The sequence below is a fragment of the Echiichthys vipera genome (assembly GCF_963691815.1).
Source record: "Echiichthys vipera genome assembly, chromosome: 12".
Taxonomy (NCBI): Eukaryota; Metazoa; Chordata; class Actinopteri; order Perciformes; family Trachinidae; genus Echiichthys; species Echiichthys vipera.
This window is the reverse complement of record NC_139837.1, coordinates 17568713-17594301: the sequence shown is the minus strand read 5'-3', so window position 1 is coordinate 17594301 and position 25589 is coordinate 17568713. Positions and strand designations below refer to the sequence as shown.

Sequence of the window (25589 nt, the reverse complement as noted above, 5' to 3'; positions counted from 1 at the left end):
GCTGACTTGGGAGGAGAGCCTCACGATGACTGTGAATCCAGAGGAACAAGCAGTGGATGAGCTGATCACTCCCGATTGGGTCAACTGGGTGAGGGGGTCTGATGTTGAAGACCCGAAACCCCCTGTGACCTCGGGTACTATCACAAGTCCCAGCCTGGTCAGTTGCATACATACATCACTGATGATGTGTCCAAGAAACTACATCACAAGTTGAATGCAACAATCAGGATGTTCAAATGTTAGAAACAGGTCAGTTTCTCTTAATGTAATATTTTTGCTAAAATGTTTTTCAACATCCTACTGACAACCAGTCCAGAAGATAGTTACATGTTCACGTTGGAAAAACAAATGTTCTAATGTTTCTACAGTGTTGTTACAAAAGCTACATTTCATTCAGTACTTGACGAAGTAAACATTTGATATTTTCCAATTATTTGGTTACTTAAACATAATATATTAAAAAAACGTATATCTAGTGGAAAGCATTGAGACTTGAAATTATCATAAAACCACCAGACAATGCTGTTATGGATGTGGTAGTACCTGGGAGCATTTATATTTCTTAATTCCAACTTTATTTAGAGAAGCAAGATATGGTTTATCAGAAGAGTCATGTCTTTTTTATGTATTTACATCATCAATAATATATTTTTAAACAAATCTTGAAGTTGAAGAATACATTATCAGTTATGAATAATGCCAAAATCAGTGTAACTGAGTTGGGTGACACTTACAGTTTACTTAAATTTCATACTAATGGCTGCAGCTGTGATTTTGAAGTGACTGACTCTGGACAAATATATTATTTACATATTTTTGTTTGTTTAAAAATTAACATGGCTGCTATAAACCATTGAAGTATATATATTTATATCCATCAATCATACAATCAACAATCGGCTCAACACTAAACCATATATTATTAAAACACCAATAATCACTCAATAAACCTATATACTACATTACGTTACAGCTTGTGTACATTAAAGTATCGATGTCAAGGCTCCACTTTATCCTCACAGAGCACATTCACTTTAAAGAATATTATAATAACATTGAGAAATCTACTAGAACTGCTGATTTGGACAAAGATAATATAAAAACAGCAACATAAATCAAAACTATTGTTTGCATATGCAAACTTGGTAATAAAAAATATTTTTGTGTAACTTTAAAAAAGGAGTTTCTGTCATCTTGACAGTGCACAGTCTGGGCGGTGACCCAGGTCAGCGAGGTGCACAGCAAACTCAGAGTCCCAGTCTCTGTCAAAGACTGCCCTGAGCTGGCCCTGCAGGGCTTTGGTCTTCCATACAGGGTGAGGAGCATGCTGGGAAATCACCAGACCCACTCCAGCTGTGGTCAGAAAGTAGTCCCCTGACCAATTGGAAGTACCTGAGGAAAAACACAATGTTATCAAGTCAATTATTAATCAATTCACAGGCAGCAAACCAACTCATCAGCAGGTGAACGCACAATTACTCGACTGAGTTAAAGGCAACGGTGAACGTGTGGAAAGAATAATCCTGAAGATGATCTGCCACTCACCAATGTAGGCTACTTTATCAGTCACCATGTATTTATTGTGGTTGACTCTGGAATATGGAATATCAGACTGGTTCCCCACAGGCACAATGTACAGTTTCTGAAAAGTGAACAATGCGCAGATAAAATTAAAACAAAAAGAAAATTCAGAGGCAAAGATTTGTGTTTACTCCCAGCAGATGCATTGATTTCATGTTCATGTCTTACTATTTTGATGCTGATATCCTGGTGAGGGCTGTCGATTGAGGCTAGAGACTGAAGGAAGGGCAGCATGGCTGGATCAGAATCTCGCCCACAGCTGATCAGCATCCGCATCTTAACCTTCCTTTCAAATAAAGCCATCCTGATGGCGTCATCAATGACAGGCCAGTATCTGTTCAATGTAAAAAACCCAAAGTGAGGAAATAAAGCAAAGGAGGCAAATCGTTTGATGGACGTAAAATGGCTTCTTTTGTGGGTCACCTCCGAGGCCTTTCAAAGCGCGTGGTGGGGAAGTACTCCATGACAGCTACGTCAACATAGTGTTGGGCCTCTGAGATGATGGAGAGAATAGCCTCCAGGTCCTGAGTCCTCGATGGAGGACAGAATGATGGTGGAGAACCCTGGGGTGAAATACAAATAATACAGACATTATAAACATTTCTCACATAAAACCTGAGTTCCACAAGGAAACAGTTTGAGGTTGGGAGGTGGCTAAAACGGTCACTTCTGTGTTAATAGAGACAACAGCCAGAATTACAGTGTACCATAAGAAGAAACTGAAACCTAAGGAACTCACTGTGAGGTACAGGCTGCTGGAGATATTATCAGTTTCTACCAGCAGGGGGTGGTGTTTGTTGATGGCAGTGTCATACTCTGCAGGCCAGGGCTGTGGCAGGGAGCTGTTGGACCGCCCCATCGCCCAGTAGGACTGGAAAATTTTATGCAGGTCCTTTGCTAGACTGGAGCAGTTGTACATGACTACTCCCAGTTCCTTCACCTAAAGACAAAAAGTGAATTATTGAATAGTTTGGCAGGGTTTTAAGGTGTAAAAAAAAGCATATATATTCTTGTTTTTACCTGTGTAAGGGCCCTCCAGTCCATGTTGGCGCTTCCAATAAACACATGTTTTCTGTCAACAATCCAGAACTTGCTGTGGAGCACGCCTTTCGTCAAGTGCCCAAAGTTCACTTTCCTCACCTGAACTCCTACAGGAGACTGCAGTCAGTTAAGGGAAGTTGGTGCAAACAATGCAGAAGTAATCAAAACACATTGCAGTGTATGTAGAGAAGGACAGGGGAGTCACTTCCAAACCTTTCTGTTTTAGGATCTTTAAATCTGAGGAGTTTGTTCTAATGCCGGGAACACTGGTCACTACTCGGACAGATACATTCCTGGAGGGCAACTCTTCAAGTTCTCTCAGGATCTCCCTACCCTGCGGAGGACAAACTCACAGTATTATAGGCCTTTCCCACAAACAACAACATAACAACAATTTGATGTGTATGTTTTCATGCTTCTTTCTGTTTCAGCTGATAACTCACAGGTATGTCAGAGGAAGAGTTTACGTTAATGTCTTCTCCAGTTAAAGTCCAGTAAAAAGAGGCCACCTCCACTTGCTCTGTTGCCATGGAGATAAGATCTTTCCAGACTTTTTCTAGAGGGATCCCAAGTGTTACATTAGCTTTGTATTTGACATCTTCAGGGATGCTCTCCACCAGGAACATGCTAAAAGATAAACAAATACACCATCAAATACAACACAATAGGTCTTAAAATATAAAGGTCCCATAGTGTTGTGTGTAGGTTTTTAAAAAAAAGTATAAACCAGGTTGGGGTGCTATATAAATACTGTGAAAGTATCAAACACTCAGTCCACAGAGAAATGCACACAGCCCATATTCAGAAACTGTAACTTCAAACGGGCCGTCAGGACTTTTTGTATGGTTGTGATGCAAATAATAATCTTTTAAGCGTCAACTATTAAATAAATCGGCATCATTGTTTTGAGCCATTCTTTAAGCGAAGATGTCCAAACTCTCTGATTTCAGCTTCTCAAATGTGAATATTTTCTGGTTTATTTAGACCTCCATGAGAGTAAACTGAACATCTTTGAGTATACAAGCATATTAAGATAAACACTAGGAGAAAAATAATGTGTTTTTAAAAAAAAATTAAGACATGTAAATATGTTCTAGTAGAAACACAGAGTAAAATTAGGGGCCTGAAAATGAGCATATGCCCCCTTTAAATAAGCATTACTATGATTAAAGTCAATGTCAGGGAAGCCTCAAATTTCCTGCAGACCTCTTTAATGGGATTATTACCTGCACTGGTCCATAGAGAAATTGCCCCCACCAGCTATCTCAGGAAGTGTCTCATGTTCTTTGGGGGCTGGTGGTCTTTCCAGCACGGCGATAGCAAGCAGGATCCCCAGCACTATCAGACAGCCCAAAACCGCAGCTAATGTCAGGCAGCTGGTTGACCTCTTACAACATGAAGTTAGGTAGAAAAACAAGTCCAAGAATAAGAAGAATGTAACAAAACAGAGTGAATAACTTAGTGAATATTTGGTGCAGTCATACCCCTTTGTTTGAAACATAGCTGTCATGAAGGCTGCTATACATAGAGGACATTTTCCTTTCAAGGGCTCCTCATCTATTAATGTTCAAAAGCAGGAAATGAGGGTCTCAGAAAGAAAACAAACACCACAATTCTGACCAACCTAATGGCAGAACTTCTAATTTTGCAGTTTAAATGGTTGAAATGTCAGATGAAGTTTGGTTTCCAAAGTATTGAAAGCAAAAGTGACTTACACAAAGCAGATGCAGATACTTTACCAGGTGAAAGAGCTCACAGCAAACGGGCTTCTTCCCCTCCAGTTTTCACCAGAAACTGAGCTGAAGTGATATCTTTGCTGCTGAATATATCACAGCACAGTTCCTGTTTTCACTTTCATTTCTGGTTTGCGTTTGCTCAGGAAAAAAAAAGTGTAGCAAGTGAATAAAAGTCATGAAAAAAAAACCCACTTTATTAATTCAAATTTATTTGAAAATCTGCAGTCATCTTCTAACAAATTACAGAAATAATTGAACATAAATACGAGCTAAGAAGACAGCAAGATTACAACCAAATCATTGTGAATGAAGGGAAGGGAAACATACATTGGATATATAAAAAAAAAAAAAGACACAAATTTGACAAACAAGAATTACATTTCAGGTCTCAAACCTGCTGTAGCTTTGACTTGAAGTAAAGCAAAGGGGAAAAACTATCCCATAGAAGAAGAATAGCAGCAAGTGACAAACATTCAATTTTTGCTTGAGTTTGTAAACAACCACTGTCCCGCACAGCTCTGTGGCACTTATAGGTACTTCCCAATTACAATCACATGTACAATCTGGACTGGGAAGAGGGAAACAGAAACTTGCTGGTGCACTGGTTCGCCTTCTTTCCTGATTCAACCTCAACAGCATAAAATGTTTACAATCTTTTCGCAGGAGAGTTAACAGCTTTCAGTTCGCAGCATATCAGGTCGAGGGGATAATGTTGTACTACATTAGTGCAAAAGACAAGATTAAGAGGTAATTTGTACGACGTACAGATATCTTTAGATATTTACATACTGAACAGAATGTCACAAACTAATCATCGGATTTACAGTTTCACACAACTGACTTTGTCATGTGGGGACCCATCACAAGCAACCTTGTGACTCGAGAGGAAATATCAAATAGTCAGTGCTCCGATAGCTCTTAAGCATACGGAGGTTTAGATGTGGTGTGATGAGCTCAGTACAAAGAGATAAAAGAGACTCATTCCTGTCAGTCGTTAAATGATTGTCTTTGGCCAAACCTCAGCGCTGACTGTGCTCTTCAGGCCTGGGAAGCAGCACAAAAGAACAAAAAAAAAAAAAACTACTTTCAAGCCCCCGTAGTGTGTTTGACACAAATAAAAAAGGTTTTCAGAAGGTAGGGATGCCAGGAATGCTTGAAAACTTGTTTTCTAGCAACTTGAGTTTGTGGTTGCCAGGTGACTAAACTGAGTCCCTAGTTCCAGTCGGACCACACATTCCAGAGGGATTTTCATCTCCAGCTGAACAAAATAAAGAGTCCATCCACTGCAGAGGGCCTAGAGAGTCACCACACTGGGAAATGTTAACAGAATAAATACTCAAGAAAATGGCTGATGGCAACTGCGTAGTATATAACATCAATTAGCCTGGCACTAGAATCTACTAACTGCCAAAGTCATGTTGTCTTGGTTACAGTGCCTCACCACAAACCCCTAATAAATACTTTTTACATTCTTCGATAAATCTGTTCCACCAAAAGAAAAGTGGCAAACAAAGACAAAAAAAATGGAAGAAATATATAAGGAAAAGTAATGGGTTTACTGAGGATACTAGTGCACTAAGAGCTGCTGGTATTACAGCTCAAAACATACATTAATGAACTAATATTTCCTCAAAAATGTGATTTGTCACTAAACATAGAAATCTTATATACTAGTAGATTTCCCTGAGATGATTATGCTCAGGTTGGTTTTCAAATAAACCAAGTAAATGCAATGTGCTTTTAAAAATCAACAATGTTGGTCATATCATTGGCAAATAAAGAGGTCGACGACTAACACAGAGAATCAAGTATAGTTTGGAGGCCTGTCAGAAGTGAGGGTTTATTGAAGTATTTTGGTACTTCCTTAAATCTTCCCCTCACTGAGTGTACTCATTTAGTGCTGTGTAAGTTTGTAGTGCTCATAGTGCAGTAGTGTGTATGTTTAGATGTAAGGGAGGTTACAGTTCTGCGTATACAGTCTCACTTCCCTCCCTCTTGGTTTCATTGTGTGCACAGTTTTTCGACACCTGTGTTTGCGGGGTTACAGCAGAGGTTCAGAACTGGTGGAACCTGCGTGTTTGGGTCACACCTCAGACCAAATATCCCGTTCTGAGATCTTCTGGTGTCACAGCTGCTCTCCTGACGCTCTCGCTGGGCCTCGGGCCGCCGCCACGTTTGGAGGCAGAGTGGATTGTTCGCCAGTCTCGTGAGGCGGGAGGTCTGCAGGGCCGAACTGCAGATGAAGAGGAGACCGCAGAGGCCTTGGATGCTTCAAACTGCCCACTGGGCTCCATGACTGTGTTAATGACTAGGGGAAAAAATAAAATGTAGTTTTTAGCCCATTATTTGGCTTCACACAGCATTTGTAAATATCTTGTTTATCAAAGTTCAGGTTGACTCACCCTCAAGTTGTCTTTGAACTCTTCTGAGTTCTTTCAAGATAGAAATGATTTCCTGAAATACAGATGTCCAACTTAGCTCAAACCAAACGGCATTAATTGGCATACATATTGAACAGTGACAAACATAAGTAACCAACCTTGTTGGAGGTTTTGACAACAGGAACATCGTTGTCAGAGGTAACTTTGGCCTCAAGTTCTTCCCAGACATCCAACCTATCTTGGAACAGTACCCTGCATGCATAATGACAAATTCAGCTGCTAGAAAGTAACCTTCTCAAAGTGTTTTTTCAGGGACAATTTTTTGTTTAGTCAAAAACATTGTTGATTTATTCGGGAAAACAGAGTGTGAGACGCTCTTGAAGCTTTCTGATTGTGGTAACTCAGTAGAACTAAACCCAATCAAGGAATAATAAAACATATTTTTCTTCTTTGATGTATTGTGTTTGTTGGATTAAATAAAGGCTGGACAAAACATGGACAACTGTGGCTACATTTAATAAAACACCAACTGTTTTATCCGCATCTAATCTATTCAGAAGATTACAACCCGGCCCCATATTGTCAGTTGGACTATGAGTCTGTGTGCTGATTCACTCAAGTTTAATAAGATTATTGGCTCAGCACAGTCTGGTTGTCAGACAGGATCAATACAGTTTTTCATCAAAACCAGATTAAGTTTGGGAATAAAGGATGTTCAAGTGATATCTTACTTAATTTTGTCAGCAAGTTGCTCTGTGTTTTCTCTGATGACCATGATGATCTGAGACACTGGATTCAAGAGCAGATTGTCTACAACGACCTGGAGAGAAGAAAACCCACAATACTTTATAAAGATCCACCATTGCTAGCATTACAGAGGTTTGTGAAGATATAAAGTGAAGAGGCATATTGTGCCACACCTCGTCTCTGCTCCGAGCTTGCTGCCTGGAGTGCTGCTCATGGTCACTTGAGCTCTGGTCAGGTTCCTTTGTAGATGAAGCACTCGGTGGGACTTTCTGGTAGTTTAATCCAGCCTCTGGAATACGAGGAGCCAGCTGCAGCACAAATCAGACTTTAGTCTTGCTGTATAAGACTGGCAGAGAGATGCATAGTCTCTAGTGGCTGATGTGTTAAACAAGACATAAAACCATAATGTACAGTATTGCAAATTAGTGATTGAGATTGAAACAACAATTTAAAAATTTGAAAAGTCCACATTACATAAGTGCACCAGATCAGCAGAGCCATAATAGAACAATGTACTATAGAGGTAAGAATCTGCAACAAAATCACTGAGAGGTGGTACTTCTTTCAACAAAACAGTCTTGTTTGTGACAGACGACAAAAACGAAAATAATCACCTTTAGTTTTAGGCAATAGTTAGTTGATTAGTTGAGGAAATAGAGGTGTGATGCTTCAGTGTGTTATATTAAGCAGCAACAGCCCTTAAAATATGTTTGATGTACCTGTTCATGAGCGGTAACCGTGGAGACAGGTGTACTGCTTTCCACTCCCGGGTTTTGTGGATCACCATCACCTGCCACGTCATGGATCTCTCTGGCCAAGATAGCAAGGTCTTTAGCCAGGTCTTGACTCAACCTAGCAGGGAGAGAACATGTGTAAGAAAGACAGCAGACAGGAATAAGAATGATCTTTATAGTCACAATTTATTTTCCACTAAATGTGAAATCCGTGATTTTTTTTTTTTGTCATTTACTTTTTATTGGTTTTAGATTTTGCATACAAACGGACAAACAGTCAAACTATCAGCATGAAGACCACGAAGTGCAAAAGTATCAAGGGGAAAGTAAAAGCATACATAAGGGGACTGGTAAACACCGCCTGTCGTGAAAGGTAAAGAGAAAAGTAGATACATAAAAGCATTCTGATGGCCCAATCTGAGATTACCTGAAGTCCGGTCTAATGGTAGATACATACTGTATGTAATCCACTTTTGCCAATTTTCAATAAAAAACTCTTTTTGTGTTCTTAGATTAAAGGTAATTCTTTCCATTACAAAGATGCTGTATACAGTATCAATCCATTCATCTACACTACAGTAGGTGGCTCCCTCTTCAGCCATTTCTACGTTGTTGATTTCTTACAAGCCACCAGTAATATTCTCAGCAAATATTTAACTTCGTTCCTCCACTCCAGTTCCTCTAGATCCACCAAATACAACAAATTGAAACAAAAGTTGATTTGTTGAAAACAGTCTTTAATTTGATGTACACGCAATTAAAATGGGGTCACAACAGGGCAACACCAGAATATATGATAGTGATTCGCCTCTTTGCTTCCACAACATCTCCAACATTCTGTCTGTCTGATCTCTTTTGATATGGAGTGCATAAATAGCGGATTACGTTATTCCATGTATATTCTCTCAAAATTGGAGAATTTGTTGTTTTTCATTTTTTATAAAAAAAAGTTCTGGAGGTCCTGGTTCTGTAGACCAAATTTATCCTTGAGATCTTGGAAACTTCTAACCGTACCTTTACTTATTAGTGAATAGTATGTTGGAAGCCCTAAGGAGGTCCATTCTTAGAATCTTTGGTCATGTTGTCTAGGTGTAAATTGTGGGTCATAAGCAAACCATTTTAAGATTTCAAATGCCTCTAACCGTTTTAATATGTCACTCAAAAGCTTTGCTGAATTAGTGATCCATGGATTGTCTTGATCAGTAAGGTGTTTGTGTAGTAATGGGTCTCCAATTAATGCTGTGACTGGAAATATTTGTCCCATTGTTTGTTCAATATTTCTCCATCTGGCCTTGTAACTAGGATAGGAAGGGCTAGTCCTCCTTTTTCTTTTGATAGCTGGAGTATCTTATATCATATCCTGGGTTTTTTCCCAGCCTATATGTATCTAGAAATGAATCTGTCCCATTCTTGAAATTGTTTTTCTGGTGCTTCTAATGGTAATGACTGAAAGAAGTATAAAACCCTTGGCAGGATGTTCATCTTGATGGATTCAATGCGTGAGCTGAGGATTAGATATGGTATGAAATCCCTAATCTTTTAAGGTCCTTTAATGACATCTTTTGTGTCAGTTAGGACATAGTAACACACCAATTTAACCTTTATGAATTATATTAGCATGTCAACCAGAAAAAAAATCAATTCTAATATTCCTTACCGTGCAATCTCAGAACTGTGGTTGGACCAACTGTGGTAGGTGTCTCCATCGCGGTTCTCCTCCTCAGAATCTCTGCTGCGGGATTTTGAACGCAGGGGGACCACCGGCTGAGACCGATGCTGATTACGTGGGCTATGGGAAGCTGAGGGAGGTTGGGAGCGTTTGTGTTTAGGAGTACTCTGGTTTGAGTCGTACTCCTCATCTGAGGTAGAGGTATAGTCAGAGCCTTTCTGTCGTCTCCTGGAACCTTGGCGTTGTGAATTGGTTTGAGTAAGGGAGGATGAGGATAGAGACAAGGGCAAAACAGGAGAGAAAGAGAGATACCATCAAAGAATACCGGCTAGAAAAACACCACCAAGCATAGATCAAGAGACAGAAAAGTTGCTGTGGAAGTGCTCATTTCTACAGCTAAATTTGATTTAAAAAAATGGTTCAGGTTTTTTTTTTTTTTTCAGATTCAAAATTATTTACAAACTGAAATGAGTACTTGATTTCCACCAGACAAATATCATATGCTGTACTGTAGTGAAGACTGTTCAACATGGCTAGACTCCCGAGAGTCCTCATGGATTAACATAAACTGCATGAGAACACTATGCAGAAGAAGGAAAATCAAACTTTATCTAAAAAAGGTGGTTTAGTATGAGGACCCCCATGACTGTTTTCTCCTCTCCTCCAACCTGCGCACTGGCACCAAAATACCACACAGAAGGGCAAAGTGAATATCAAGATCAGGAAAATACCAAACTGTCAGAATGCTGTTTGCGCTGCTCAATATAGAATGTTAGTTTTGCTGATGTAAGTGAAAGTCCAGAGTCAATGCCCACTTTTATGAAGTACAGAACCCAGGTGTTATGTCCTGAAACATACAGTATGTAAACTGCGGACTGAATGTATCAAACCAATTCACCATTGGGGTTTATCGACAGACAATGTAATGCTTCCAATCCAGGCACAAAGTCACTTTTTTTGTCAACGATACTCAGTTTGATTTAGACAGGAGTAAGTGGTTATACCAGACAGGGTATTTTAAACTTAAGAAATCGTGTATTTGAATTATACTCACTTGCGGTGCTGCTGGTATATTTGGCACTGCTTGAACGTCCGCGAGTGAGTGGTGCCTTGTTGAGCGGTGCTTTCTGTTGTCTTTCTAGGGGCTTCGAAGAGGCAGAGGCCCTTCGAACTGAGCTGCTGCCAGACTCTGTGCTGCGGTTGGAGAATCCCGTGCTCCTGCCAGTCCACTGTGGGGTGGAAGAGGACTCAGTGTCGCTGGGTGTGTTGAACGAGCTTGTCCGCTTACGAGGCATGGCTAGCATATCCAGCCTGGAGAGCTTCTTGGTTTCCTGGGGCTGCTTAGCATGGGCATTTCCTGCCTCCTGGGACGCCCTGTCTGTCTCTGTACCCTCATTGTCTGAAGCTTCTCCCAGGCGAGCCCGGCGGAGCGTGGACGCTCTGGTGGGTCTGGGGGCTGACAAACTGTTGGCACGATTCAAGGCCTGGTACGATTTGGTGGGCTTGGCGTCCTCCTTCTGAAGGGGTACCATGTATTTTTTGCGGGTTTGGTGGTTGTTAGACTCCTGATCAGAGTAAGGTAAGCTCTGACGGTCGTCACTAAGGTCCACGGAGCCACGTTTCCCAATATTATGTCTCAGTCCGACCGGTCTCCTGATAGACTCAGTCTTATTGTTGCCGTCTGTTCCCAGAGAGCGCCGCTTTTCTGAGTCCTGACTAGCTATACTGGCTGAAGACTTCTCCCTATGGAGGCCACTAACAGATGTTTTTTTTGTCAGTGTGTTTGGCCTGATCTTATTGCTATGTTGGCTGACTGTGCTTGATGTATCCACATCAGACTCTGCAGAAGGAGAATCCATGATTGGAGATGGCTCTGTTTCTGATTGTCCTGCTTGGAGTTTAGCCTCTAGAACAGCTAGAACATCCTCCGTCTCTCTGAGGTAAGAATGGGTGTCATGATTACAGGCTCCCTGGAATGAGTCAGGGGCAGGGCTTCTCTGAACAGGCAGGCTAGAGATGTTGGGCAATCTGGCATTGCTAGGCCGCTCTTTGGTGAAGCTCTCTTGTCTGATTAATGGTGATGCAGTGCCCTCTCTGGACTCTGGGCTCCGTGTAGTCTGTCTCAGGATAGGAGCCGACACACTGGGCTTGACTTTTCCAGAGTCCTGCTTACCTCTTTGTTTGGTCAGGGTAGCTGTTGAGAAAGCCTTGCCTGCATGTTTTATTTCAGTCTGAGGAGTCCTGGGGTTTGGGCCCCCATGTTCATGCTCAGCCTCTTCTGACCCGATGTAGAATGATGTAGACTTGACTAAGACTGTGTTCTTCTTTTTCTTCTCTTCTGTGTCTGATAGCGGCCTCTTTCGTTGCTCTATGATGGAACCATCATCTGACTTGCTGGCATCACTCAGGCTGTCAGGCTCCACGTCGTCCTGCACTGATAACCTGTGAAGGCTGTCCTGAGACCTGGGGTCCACCAAGCTATTCTCTCCTACATCAAATGTTGAATGCTGGTCATAATGAACATGAATGCTTGGAGTTGGAATGTCACTCTTCTCCCCCAGTGGTACCTGGGGCAGGACGCGCCGAGCTCTTGAACTATCGAGGTCCGTACTGTCGTGGTGTTGGCTGAGCGTGGCCTTGTGCACGATTGTACCCCGTGCTGAAGAGAAACAGTTTAAATGGAGATTAACCACACATGCTGAAACTGAATATCATTCATATTCATCAGGGTGTCTCATTATCATTTCAAATAGACTCATGTCTCGTTAGGTGGCTTACCCCCTCCTGACAGCTCCATCTGGGAAGAGATGTCAAAGAGGCCAGACGAAGGGCCAGATTCTGTGTAGCTGTCTGCCAAACTGGCCCAGCAAGACATCCACTTAGGAGCCCCCTGCAACACTGCACCTGCTGACTGAACCTGCATGAGATAACATAACTTATTCAATATCTTTCAAAAAAAAAAGACAGAAGCTTAATCATTAAACAAGACAGCACAGTTTAAAATGATGTGATTTCCTTAGTAGGAAACAATGTTAAAATGACAAACAACAGAAGATACATCATCTGTTTTAAGAGTATGTAGTACAACTGTTGTAAAAAATGTTAAAAAGAAAACCCAAAAAACAACAAAGAACCCAGAACCTGTGAGGAAAAATAAGGCAAATCAATAGAGAGATATACCAAAGAGAGAAGAAACCCCCAAGAAGGCATATCAAGACAATGATGCATACCCATTTGTATGCTTAAACCTTTATGGTTAACTGACTCAACAGAATAATTGTCTTTAGAATTGGCGATAAAATGATTGATCAGATCATTAATCACACCCTGAGCAGGAAGGTTCACCTTTACCAGACTCTGTCCCTGTTCTGGAGCTGGCCTCACCTCCCCACAGCTACTCTGCCTATGCTGCTCCCTGCTCTCAACATTAACAGGCTTAAATGCTGATAATGTTTCTGCTTCGCTCTGGTTGGTTCGCTCTGGGCTCTCAAAAACACCAAACACCTGTCAGGAACAAAGCAGTGCGAGTTGATAAGTGTAGGAACAGAGAAAGTGGAACTGCCAATGTCCACGGCTCATTCTGATTGGGACTTTCTCCCAAGCATCAGAGGACACTGGTGAATTACAAAGCCGATGTATTTCCTTTAAGCATCATGTTGACATTATTAGAAGAAATTTATTTGAATTTAACGGGAGTAAGAAACTTGCCTTGTCGATCTTGCTCCGTGCCTCTTCTAGCTCTCTATCTTGAATATCTGCTTCAATGGTGTAGGTTCCTGCGTCACTCAGACTGTCCTCCTCGTCATTCCTGGGACCCACATGGGGACTCTTGACCTCCTGACTCTGAGACGCCAGGGGCATCACAGGGACCTTGAGGGGAACAGGCTGGTGGATAGGAGAGGATGTCTGTGGCTGGTAAAGAGCTTTAGATGGAGTCTGGGACATGACCACAGCCTCTGTTTTAGCTGCTGTAGGCGGGGGACTGGATGTATTTTTCTCCAAATTGGAAGAAGCAAACTTCTTTGCTTGTTTGAGAAATTCAGCGGTAAATTCCTGGGCGAGTTTGGACCTTCGGCCTACACTGCTAAAGGGTTTTACAGACACAGATGAGCAAGAGCGAGAGGAAAAGCTGGTGCTCATGCGGTCTTCTGTCTTCTCCCTTCTTAGAGAGCCGGCTCTTTGAAAGCCTGTTGAAGATGGGCCCTTCAGGGGGACAATGTATCGTTGGATTGGGGGGGTGGTAGAGGCTGGAGCTGGGACTCGCCTCTCCCCAGTTGGGCTTACGCTCTTCTTCACCTTCTCAGGCTGGACCCTGGGGCCTGAAGGCTCAGGCGATGTGTTATTGGTGAAGGACTGGGAGCGTTTCTTTCTTGGGCTATCATCAAAGAATTCAATGACAAAGGCTTGGTGAGGCTCAGCCTTGCTAAGACTGGATAGGGACTGAGACTCTGGTGGAGAGTAGGACAAGGGCTCATCAGATTCAGGGGAGGTGAAACGTTGTGGCGGGGAGGCTGTCAGGGGTTGTGGAGACATGTGGGACCCAATCTGAGGTTCTGATTGGAGCAAATCACTTCCATTGATTGCAGGATCCCCTGGATCACTCTGAGTTCCATTTTCAGGATGTTTTTCTGATGATGGAAAGACAACAAGTTAGCAATCAAAGCTAGAGATGGTAAAAAAAAAACAGACTTTGTATAAGTGACTCACCCTTGGTGATCTTCAGAAGTGATGGGTCACTGTTTGTGCTGTACGTGTCTTCAGCCTGTGACCTCCTCCTCATCATGCTAGCATTGCTTTGGACCAGCCAATCAGCAACTTTGCTTTCTGCCGACATCACCTCAGTGGGTGTGGTGACATGCTCTGTGGAAGGTACCTTGGGTTGCTGGCGGAAAGAAAACTTGGTCACGTGATCCTTGATCTTCATTTTACCTGGCGTGCATTCATCAAATTCAATGGTGAAGGAGGCATGACTTTGGACCACTGGAGGTGTGGGGGTAGTGGAGACAACCTCAGGGGGATCTGGAGTGTCCTTTGTGGGAACCTCATGAACCTGCGACTCAGGTTTCTTGACAGGCCGCTGCTGGAATTCTTTTGTTGGGATCTCAAAGTAGCTGGGCTCCCGGCGGTAGGAGAAGACAGACTTGGCCTGACTGTCGGACAGAGAACCATTGAGCTCATATCTGGACACGTCTTTGGCAGGCTCTGAAGAGTGAGAATGAAGAGTGATGAGACGCAAATATGTATGTGTGATATGCTACTTTGTTTTGAATTCCTCTTCAAGCTCACAATTAAAGCTAAGTAACTCAAACCTCAGACGTACAAAAAGCTAAAGGAAAATGAATGAGATAATTGAAAAAAAGAGAAAGAGGCAAGATTCAAGCAGTTAGACTGAGAAAACAAATCTGCCAGTTGGTCTTCGAGTGCTAGTTGGATGTGGCCAAATATCACTTTAGGAGCTCAGAGTCCAGTGGCTGAATGGGAATAATCTGTTTCAGCCTGGGCATCATGAGGCAAACAATCACCCTTCCTCCCCCCTCCAGAAGCTTAGAGGGTCATAATCCATCACGAGGCAGACAGACACTGCCCATTGGCCTGGCATGGTGCAGCCTGGCTAACAGTCCACAACTGGCAGCCAGAGCCCTGCCTTTGGCTCCTGACCATCCATCTCTCAGTGACCCACAAAGGGCATCAGAGAGCAGTGCCATAGAAAAACATGTCACTACAAATTAGCATCTAATTCACAGATGTGGGAAGATCCAATGCAATCATATTACAAATAACTATGTAGTGCACAATTACATTTGTTTTAAAAGATTAAAAAAATCAGTATAAATACTATAATTGACCTGGAGACTGATCTGGCGATAATCCACCTCTGTTCTTCTTTTTGTTGGCAGCATCCTCATCTTCCCCCCACCAGGACGGTTGGCCATAGAGAGGAGTAGGCTTGGATATTGGAGAATCTGTGCTAGCTAACAAACAAACACACACTCTTAGGCATGTCGATAAAGTCAGGCAAGAAAAAGTCAAACAAAGAACTGAATTTATACAGCATCATGAAGCAATATGTTTGTTAGTCACAAGAGAAAACAATGTTGTGTCTGATATAGGACGTAGTGTTAAAATTCCCATGGCTTTTTACTATTCCCAGACTCTCCCATGACTCAAGAGTAGTGAGGGTCCAACTGTGATACAAACTGTATCACGCAAACCACCAAAACATAATCCTTCTTGTGCAAATCGGGACGAAGCTAATCCTAATCTTCAACCAAAAAAAAAACCCCATATATACAGGATATAGGATTACAAATACATCTAAAGTGAGGCTTCTTGTAGACAGTCACACTCATTGTTTGCACATTGACCTTTTTTTCATAATGTGAGGATGAGGGCTATTTCCCTGATCCTGTTTTCAAACTGGTGTTGTTCAGTTGCTGTCTTGCCAGTCCGCACATGCCAGCCAGCCTATACTCTATGGCACTAATCAGATAATCTAGTAGCTGCTTGTCTGCCTGATACATAGGCTAAACAAGCTCTCTGGATTTTAATATGGAGGCTTCACAATTCTGAGCATCAACAGCACTTCACCACTGTTGCCTTGGGCACGCACAATAAGACATCAACACAGTGACGAGAGATGCAGAGGGCCATGCTAGTAATTCCTTTCCCCTTACTCAGTCGTCTTCTTTTAGCTAAAGAAAATATGAGTATGTGTCACAACTGAAGTGGACTGAGCACAGTGTAGTTTTTTAGGGACAAAGAGCATAAATTGTGAGAAAGCAGACCCCCGAATATATGATTTCATGAACATTTTTTATTCCTAAATGACTGCTACATTCTGCCCAATTAAACTTATTTCATATGTCATATTATTTGGAGGATTTGTTTAGGATAGCTCATTATTCGGTTATCTTAGTACAGAAAATTGGACATAGTCGCTACATGAGCTATTGGTTTAAAAAGGGATTAAGCAACAGGGCATTTTTAATCATGTAGTGCTGATGTGTACAGTATCAGGGAAGATGTGAACTATCCATTTCATGCCCTAGCCTCGGGTCCTGGCAGAGTAAAGTAGGCCTGACTGAGCCACACACTGTACAATTGAAGTGTCCTGCCCTGTAGACAGCTGGGGGATTGGACACACTCCACATCCTGTACAGCTGCAGGGGAAAACAAGCAAGAGCACACAGAAAAATATATACACTCGCAGCACTTTGTAAGTGTCAGAATTGTACACAAAAAAAAAAATACAAAATTGAAACATCCAATCCAGAATAAACCAGAAGAACCTACATTATATCAAGCTGCCCGGTCAAACAAATTCAACCAAAGGGGATCTATTTGCATGAGGTCAACAGAGATATGCAGGCTCAGTTTGAATGTGCAGCCTTTGAGCAGGACTTTTTACTTCTCACTGGGACTTTTTTTTGTTTACGTGTATATGTGGGACTTTTTTGTTTACATGTATATGTTTAAGTGTGAAACACAAGTGCAGCTTTGTTTTCTGTAACATACTATGAAATCCTATTCTTATCTTCTTGTGACTGTACATTAAGCGAGACAGAGAAGGCTAGCTTTGTTATCTCATCTGTGGACTGGACCACAACAACCCAGGGCAAAACAGAGAGATAGTTTGGAGTCACAGGTTTACAGGATCACTTAGAAACAACCACACTCTCGTCAAAGTCAGACTTCTTGCAAGGATTACTAAATATTTTCCAACATTCTGCAGTTAAATGACTTTTGGTAAGGCACTCTGAGGGATATGGGCCTAGTGCTGGAAAAGTCCTATTTTAAGCACTAGTTATAATTTTCCCTCTAAGCTCACAGGGGCGATTATGGAGCAGAGAGTACGAGAATTGCTAAATCAACAGCAGCTGGAATAGGTTTTGTCAGTGTGAATGAGCTTCATTCACAAAGTGCTGCTCTTAAACTAACAATTATTTGACTGTTCCACGGGTGCCCATTACTGTACAACAGGATTTACTCAGTGCAGCTCAGGGCAGAGAGGGCATGGCAGCAACTGGAAGTACAAGCTGTGACAAATCCACCACCAGCTACGTGGAAAGAAGTGCCAAGTGGCACCAAAAACCTGCACACCTTTCTAATTCTTTTACGACACGTGTCGAATCATCATCGGCGTGTTTGGCAGCACCCCACCTCTTGTCAGCGGCCAGGCATGGCTGACAGAGATAAGACTGCTTGTCCTTTACTCTTCACTTTTCTGGCAAACTCTTGTACACCCATTCTGCCAACTCTGGGATGTCAAGGTCTATGTCTTTACTGACACCATAGGATTGTAGCCTCAGTCTCTCAGCTCACATGGCAGCCTAATCTCACACTAGGGAAGCTCTTAATAAAAGACACCACAGCCGCCTTATCAAGTGATCGACGGCCAAAGTCATGTTAGCACATGGAGAATAACTTCCTCTTCCTCACATGTGTGAACATGGTATTCAAATCATCTTGAGTTAGAACAGTTCCTCTCAGGCAACAAGACATACCAAGTACTACTGTATTCATAAAACCTGCTGCTCTCTTGCTAATATTTGCTATGATTAGGAGTATGTCTTGACAGACTTGTTTACCTGTGAGAGATTGGGCTCTTCGTTCAGCCTTGTCCTGCAGTTTGGAAACAGGTCCTTTGCTCTTCTCTGAGCTCTGGAGCTGCTGTTTTTCCTTCGCTTTGGCCTGCAGGGCTTTCATACTAAGCTGCAGCCCGCTGGTGTATTTCTCATGCTACACAAAGAGACAGGAGGGAAGCAGGATGTGAGAACCCTTCTGCAAACAATCAGTACAGATGTAACTGTCCTCAGACATACACAGTATGAGGAAGAATATCCACCAGGGAGTGGACATCAAAACTGAGCATGATTCAACCATAGACATACAGTCTATGGTTTCAACAGTTAGAATTTAGCATTTACAATTCCTTTTTACATGAAAACACCAGATCAATGGGTAATTAATTACACATTATAAGCAGTGTTAATTCTGTTAATGATAATGATGTCACAAACCTTATTAAATACTAACTGTTACAATATGCAATATCACTGACAAAAATATGACGAAAAATAAAAGTATAATCTGTGAAATCAGTTTGACCAAAATTACAAGATTGTTTTTAACTAGACTAGATTGACTGAAATGTTCAGTATAATCTGATAGGACATTTGACACAGGAATAAGAAAAAATTCAGACAATAACTAAATTCCGAGAGAGAAAACATTTTGACTAAAAGTAGACTACAAGGAATGTTAATTTCCGTCAACTAAAACTGGACTAAAATGTTTTGTCGTTGACTAAAACTACGACGGCTAACAATGAATAAAATGTGACTTAAACTAATAAGCATAGCTTAAACATCTAAAATAGCTGCCAAAACAAACTGATTATAAGTCTATACCTGTTTGTGATCCTTTGAGTAAATGACTACAATGGGTTTTCAAACTCTTTTTGGGCGTTTTTTACTTGCCCTACCTGTAGCCTACAGTAAGCTGGGTTGTGTTTATTAAGGTAAGCCTGCACGTGGAAGAGTTATACAGATACAGACACTGTGCAGTAAACAAGGTCTGTTCCAAAACCCCAACACCAGTTATCCAATTTGTTTCAAAGCACAGAGCTCTTCAAGGTGACTGACAACTGTTGGCACAGGCACCTGACCAACAAAGGTCACACACACATTACATCACATGGCACGCCTCTAATAGAAAAGCTGCATATTGTGTGGCTCAGTCTCCTTTTTTGTTATCCTTTCTGACATTCCATGCTAAGTGACAACAAAAAACAATCAACAGATTATTTGAAAGTAATAAAAGAGCACTCTGCTTTATCAGTATCAACAAGGATCCATGGCAAGTATTTCTGCTAGCTTAAGAGGGCACACACTGTTGGTATCACTTACTTTAAGAGCTTCCTCTGGGACCTTGTGTTGACTCCTCTCCAGGATATATAAATGAGCATGTGCAGGATGAGTTAAAGTACACAAAAATACTGACATTTTTGTAAATCAATGTGATAATACATCTATTTACATATGGTATTGACAGTTTAGTGTCTGGCTCTCAAACTCAGAATACAAATCTGCTCCCTAAAGTATGGGACAGGTGCAGTCACTTCTGTGCTTTTACTGAATTTCCTTTCATGCCTAGTTCACACCTTGTCCCCTAAGAATGACAAAAGTACCTTCTACTGCTTACAAAAGGAGGAAAACAGATGAGCAGTGGGAATTCAAAGAAGCTCCTTTCTTCAGCGATCCACTCCTTGAAAGGTAGAACATCACATCCACAAATGTGAATAGTGTGAAAATTTGTTATCTTAACAAACCACACTTATCTCACCATTCATGAGTTTTCTGCTCTAGGGTTCAAAGGGTGCAGGAGATTTTCTGTCTATAATCTGAAACCCCTGACTGAAAAACCACAGGGGATTAGCATGCCGATGGAGCACAAAAAACCACAGAGGGAAAATAACATGTAAAAGATTTGTGAGTAAAACAGCTGCCGGCCACTGGCTCATTTTCAGTGCGGGCTGCTAATCACCAACTTAAATGGCTCCATCTGAAGAACAGAAAGCCTGTATTACATGAACCACAAAGGTCCAATCAGAGCTAAGCTGAACATGTGACTAAAATTTGAACTATACATAATATAGAAAAAGGATATCATAGCCAAAGCGAATGACGTCAGAGAGCTTGAGGGTGATGTACGTCTGGTCTGGGATTCTAAGGTCATTCACAAACGTCTGCAAAATAAAGAAAAAAAACATCAACCTCAGATAATCTCCACAGGTCATTAATGAAGTAAACGTGTTGACTCACAGGTGACTCTAAATCCTTGTGGCACGCATCCAGATACTGTAAGGTGCTTTGTAATTGGCCTCTTTCCCATTGAAAGTTAATCTACCAGGACATTAAAACTCATTTGAGATTATGTTGTTATGCAATGGCGTAACAACATAATCTCATCTTTGGCGCAATACTTAATGTTCAGGTGGCTAATTCATAAATGCATGCAAAAGTGCTTAGTTTATTGATCAACTAGTCCATATTCTACCTGAACTAACAACTGATGAGACAGGGATTCCAGAGTTTATCATCCTCACATCCCTGAGTGTAAAGAAAGATAATACTGGACGTGCGCAGCGAGGGAATGGGGGAGCAGATCTTATCCTATGCAGACTAAATTAAGAGAATTGTGGGGGAAAACACAGCGATGCTGGATTTCAGTTACAGGTCCCTGCGCTGTTCTGCTCTGATTAGTTTGGCTGCAGTTACCAAGGCCAAAAGAAACACTCTCTGAGAACAATGAGTGGTTTCTCCCACTGCTCAACTCTGGATTTCATTGGGATAATGGTGCAGTGAAGTGGCAACAGAGCAGTGAAGGGAGAGAGAGGGGGCTCTGGAGAGAGAGACAGAAAGAATAGGAGGAAAAAAGGGGGTCCAGACCGGCAGGAAAATCCAGTCTCCGGATTACCACGGTTCTTCCAACCGTCCCAGTCTCTGGCATACTCAGAGGGGTATTTTATGCTCTGGGAATTGACGTAGACTTGAATCTGGACACTTCAGGAAATCCAGTGGCTGCCCCCTTTATCACAGGTAGTCTGACACTAGAGATTGACTCACTCACCCCGTTCAAACTGCCCAGGTCCTTCACCATGTGCTCGTCTGTGTTTTGGTCGTAGTTGATCACAGCGTGCTGTTTGTCCACACTGCGAGACTGCAACAGGCGGAATGCAAAAAGTTATTAGCGCTGAAATGATTAGTCGGTTGACGCTTAATCTTTTAAGTCATTCTTCAAGTAAAAACAAGCATTCTCTGTTTCTTCCAATTTAGGAATTTATTACCTTGCTTACAACAAAACAAGGCATCTGAAGACTCCCGTTTCTCAGAAACTGTATGGCCATGGACTAAATGATTAATCAAGCAAACAATTGGTAGATGAATAATCAACATCATCATTATCATTCCTACAATATAATCTTAAATTAGGCCCTGTGAGCGGATGAAGCATTGAGTAGAGTCAGATCAGATCATCACACAACAAACAAGCTTTAAAAACTACAGAAGATTACACAGATGGTCTTCATCTACCAAACCCTGCCTGAATAGCTCACGTCTGTGTGTGCACATGGTCTACCTGCCATTCAACAAAGACAAAAAATGGGCTTGTCATCAATTATGTGCAAACTGCACAAGTGATTCAGAGTGACTCACTCTCTCGTCTCTGCTCATTAGGCACTCTGGGCCCCCTCGTCACAAAAATCACAAAGATTGAAGGTGACTGCTAAATTCATCCACGAAATGACCAACGGTCCCACGATGGCCCATTTGTTGTGTTGGAATACACTCTTCCAAACCGCCTGTTAACTGGGATAAACAGCGTCCACAGGCTGTATGTGCTGTCTCTGTTGGCCTTTCACTTAGTGGATTTCTAAATAACTTCTTGTAAATATTGTACTACATATAAAGTATGGCTTAATCAATCCTACTTGATTAGGTTACCTGTGCAGCAGAACTAAGAAATTCCACATTCCTACTTTGACTACCTTTAGCTTCACTTTGCCCCTCTTATCACAGAGGAAATGTTTGCTCTGCTGCTAGAAAACCCTAACGAGGCCAAAAGCAGTCGCTACTATTGTAGGAGGCATATGCTCTAATTACTGGTCATGGAGATACGGACATTGATCAGGCACCAGTTGTCATGGAAAATTAAAACATTCAAGTCCTCTGCTATGCTATGTGATATGACTTCACCTACACTCAATCTCTGCTTTTCACGCCAAACAGGATTCTCATGTCACAGACGTTCAACTGTGGTTTGTAGGGGGGAATGCATTGAGCTATAAACTGACAAACAAAAGATTAAAGGGTTAAAGACAATTTGGAGCCGAAACGGACTGTGGGCCAAGTCAGGAAGCAGCCATGAGCAATTAAGCAGAGCAATAGAAAAGTCTGCATCATTTCAGACTGGGGAGAAGCTGAGGGTTTTTTTTTCTTGGATCCGGCGACGCCTAAATGTGGACATGAGCAACTTTTCAATCTAACCGACGTCTGTGGTTGAGTGTCTCTGAGCAGAACGCACTGACTAAAGTATAAACAACTGTTTCTGAGGCAACATTCCTATTTCACTGGTCTAAATGCCGAGTGAGGAAAAAACAGGGGGCGTGTATTACACAGAAACCACAAAGAAATAGTGTTTATAACGGACACTGTACGGGAAAACAACACAGTGGAATGCTTTAGCTGCGTTTTAAATCATTGTTTGAAGGCCTGTCAGGGGCAACTCTGTGTGGAGGCACTGTCACCAGGTTACACACATGAAGCCCTCCCACTGGTGTTTCACATATTTCTGTGACTAGCTGTCCCGTCAGACATCAGTCAAGAGTAATAAAAATATTTTTGACAGACTACAGTGAAGCACAGTTAGAGTTCATATGACTGCGCTGGTGTTTTCCGTGTAAACACAAGCTTCTCTACAATGTCATCGCCAAAACGAACACGCACACAAAATCCCTTTCACCCGTGCTCTTAAACATACAAAGTCACACACCTGCAGCATTAGCTCGCAGTCATCCCTGCCAACAAAGATCATCTCCCGTGGCAACCGATGGCGTGTGCCAGAGCTGCTGACCAGGAACCATGATGTGACACTCATGTTGGGGCCACGAGTCAGGATCTTCTTTGCATCCTGGGGAAAGACAGACAGCAGCGAACATATTCAAAGACAACATTTCAGACAAAGAAACCTGAGGGTTGAATGAATGCAATACCTGTGTCCCGGAACAAAGTCCTAAAAAAATGCATTAGTGCAGAGATTAGTGAGGGTAAGTTGTCATCTCAGCTCAGTTAAACCTGTTTATTCAACAAATTCCGGTCTGGCTGTGCTACTATAGACATAATGCAATTAAATAACAATTGTGAACATATTTTGAACCTTGGTGAGTCAGCCAGATTAGACACAGACAGGTTTCCATTTGTCAATAGAGGATATTTAGCATGTTCACACAACTCACATATTCAAATTTAATGCTGTTTAATAGAATATTAGATACTTTAAAGCAGGGGTCTTCAGGGTTTTTTAGACCCCTTAGCTGAAAGAGAGAAGAAGCAGGGACAACCTACTACAAATATTGAATAAAATTGAGTTGCATATTTAATCGGGCCTAACAGCTAGGGTGGCCTAAAGACTATACACAAAGCTTTTTATAATGCATACAATACTAAGATGATACAATGATCATTGTTGACATATTCAACATTGGTATCAATGGTATCTTTGCATGGCTCCCTTGCTTATAAGCCAGTAAGCCAATCATCAAGGTCTTGTAAATATATTTACGTATTCATAAATCTATCTTTTTGCAAATAATAATAATAATAATAATAATAATAATAATAATAATAATAAGTTGCATTCATCATAATGTATATTTTCAGACAAATTCTTTGAAAAAAAAAAAGATTATTAAACAATTTGATAAAAGCTGTTTATTTCATGAAGCATGCTGGGAAACCAGTTGAAAAGTTGTAACTTCCTGTAACCTTGGCTAACTAAACATCCCTGCCTGAGAAACATTACCCAGAAGTAGCGTTTCCAGCTCAAACTACAGCCTATCGATTGTTTCGCATTGACAGCACTATTTTCTTTTAAATTACACCGCGGACTGTTTGAGTCTGGCGGTGACAGTGAGGTTGTTTAGCTGACGTTAGTGAACCTCCGCCTGGACCGATACAAGCTTTTTTTCCCAATGATTTGCTCATAACAAGGACGTAACATTACCTTTAAAGCCTTCTCCGTTTTACTCCTGAGTGAAGCCAGTGTTTAATGTCCTACAGCAGATGAAATTCGACGACCGACGGGTACAACAAGAGCAACCAGCAGGTAAGACTGTCCAGGTAAATTTCGATCACACCCTCTTCTTCCTCTGGGAATGACAAGCAGGCGAAACTCTCCTCTTACGCCTCTTCTGCCGACGCGATGACGTAACTTGACAAGGACGTCAACCGCTCTACGTGAGCAGAGAGCCGAGTGACGTAAGAGCTCCCACTCTGTTTGTTTTCAGGTGGCAGAAAAACTGTGATAAAAAGATAGCAACGCCCTCGAGCTCGAGTAGCATGCATTTATTATTATTTAGTATTTAGTGTTATGCATCGTCATGTCATGAGACGTTCTGTGGCCTCTGTTGAGGATTTTTAGAAAGCAGCCGAGGACTTTCTTGTTTAAAATGGCTTTTGTTTCATAATTATAACTTTGTGTTTTTAAGTCTTTAATTTTAATTTTCTTATTTTTGCCTGCTCATTTAACTGGTTGGGTCTTACTTAAAGGATTTTATCACGTGAAGCACTTAGTCTGTAAAATGTGCTATATACACATTAATAAACATTATTATTATTGTTGTTATTGTTGTTGTTGTTGTTGTTGTGTTTCATACAGTATAATTAAAGCGGAACATTTTTTTAAACGTTACAAAAAACACTCGTTATTAATGATGAGCCTTTTCAGAGTGTTTTATTAAAGATATTATTTTACTGGATAGAGCTGTAATTATTATATTGATATTGCACAGTAATACCTGTTGAGGATATGTTTAGCTTTACTTTATTTTAACTCACTAGAGAAAAATGTCAAAATATTCCAACATCTCTGCACGGGTAGCTGCTCTGTATGTGCTTCAGTAGGGTATATTTGCCTTTAC

The 25589-nt window shown here is 41.5% G+C and overlaps 2 protein-coding genes across 3 annotated transcripts; both read right to left on the bottom strand.

Annotated features, from left to right (window-relative positions):
• Window positions 1-726: 726 nt before the first annotated feature.
• pld4 (phospholipase D family member 4) lies at window positions 727-4411 on the bottom strand. Its single transcript, XM_083924349.1, has 11 exons — window positions 4338-4411; window positions 4107-4179; window positions 3849-4009; window positions 3066-3249; window positions 2836-2956; window positions 2602-2729; window positions 2321-2521; window positions 2005-2144; window positions 1750-1915; window positions 1546-1642; window positions 727-1392 (listed from the first exon to the last, which is right to left on the bottom strand). The coding sequence occupies exons 2-11, from the start codon at window positions 4155-4157 to the stop codon at window positions 1190-1192; spliced, it is 1452 nt and encodes a 483-aa protein (XP_083780475.1). The 5' UTR covers window positions 4158-4179; window positions 4338-4411; the 3' UTR covers window positions 727-1189.
• Window positions 4412-4623: 212 nt separating this feature from the next.
• Window positions 4624-24810, bottom strand: cep170ba (centrosomal protein 170Ba). 2 transcript variants are annotated; one of them, XM_083924329.1, is made up of 19 exons: window positions 24674-24810; window positions 23444-23581; window positions 21521-21610; window positions 20558-20636; window positions 19798-19856; window positions 18478-18628; window positions 15736-15861; window positions 14597-15091; window positions 13598-14517; window positions 13274-13393; window positions 12668-12806; window positions 10944-12548; window positions 9878-10124; window positions 8206-8338; window positions 7660-7794; window positions 7471-7559; window positions 6898-6991; window positions 6761-6812; window positions 4624-6666 (listed from the first exon to the last, which is right to left on the bottom strand). In XM_083924329.1, exons 2-19 carry the CDS (start codon window positions 23546-23548, stop codon window positions 6449-6451), a joined length of 4857 nt encoding a protein of 1618 aa, XP_083780455.1. In that variant the 5' UTR covers window positions 23549-23581; window positions 24674-24810; the 3' UTR covers window positions 4624-6448. The 2 variants fall into 2 exon arrangements, with proteins under 2 accessions (XP_083780455.1, XP_083780456.1); XM_083924330.1 differs by having other exon boundaries at window positions 9878-10019.
• Window positions 24811-25589: the final 779 nt, after the last annotated feature.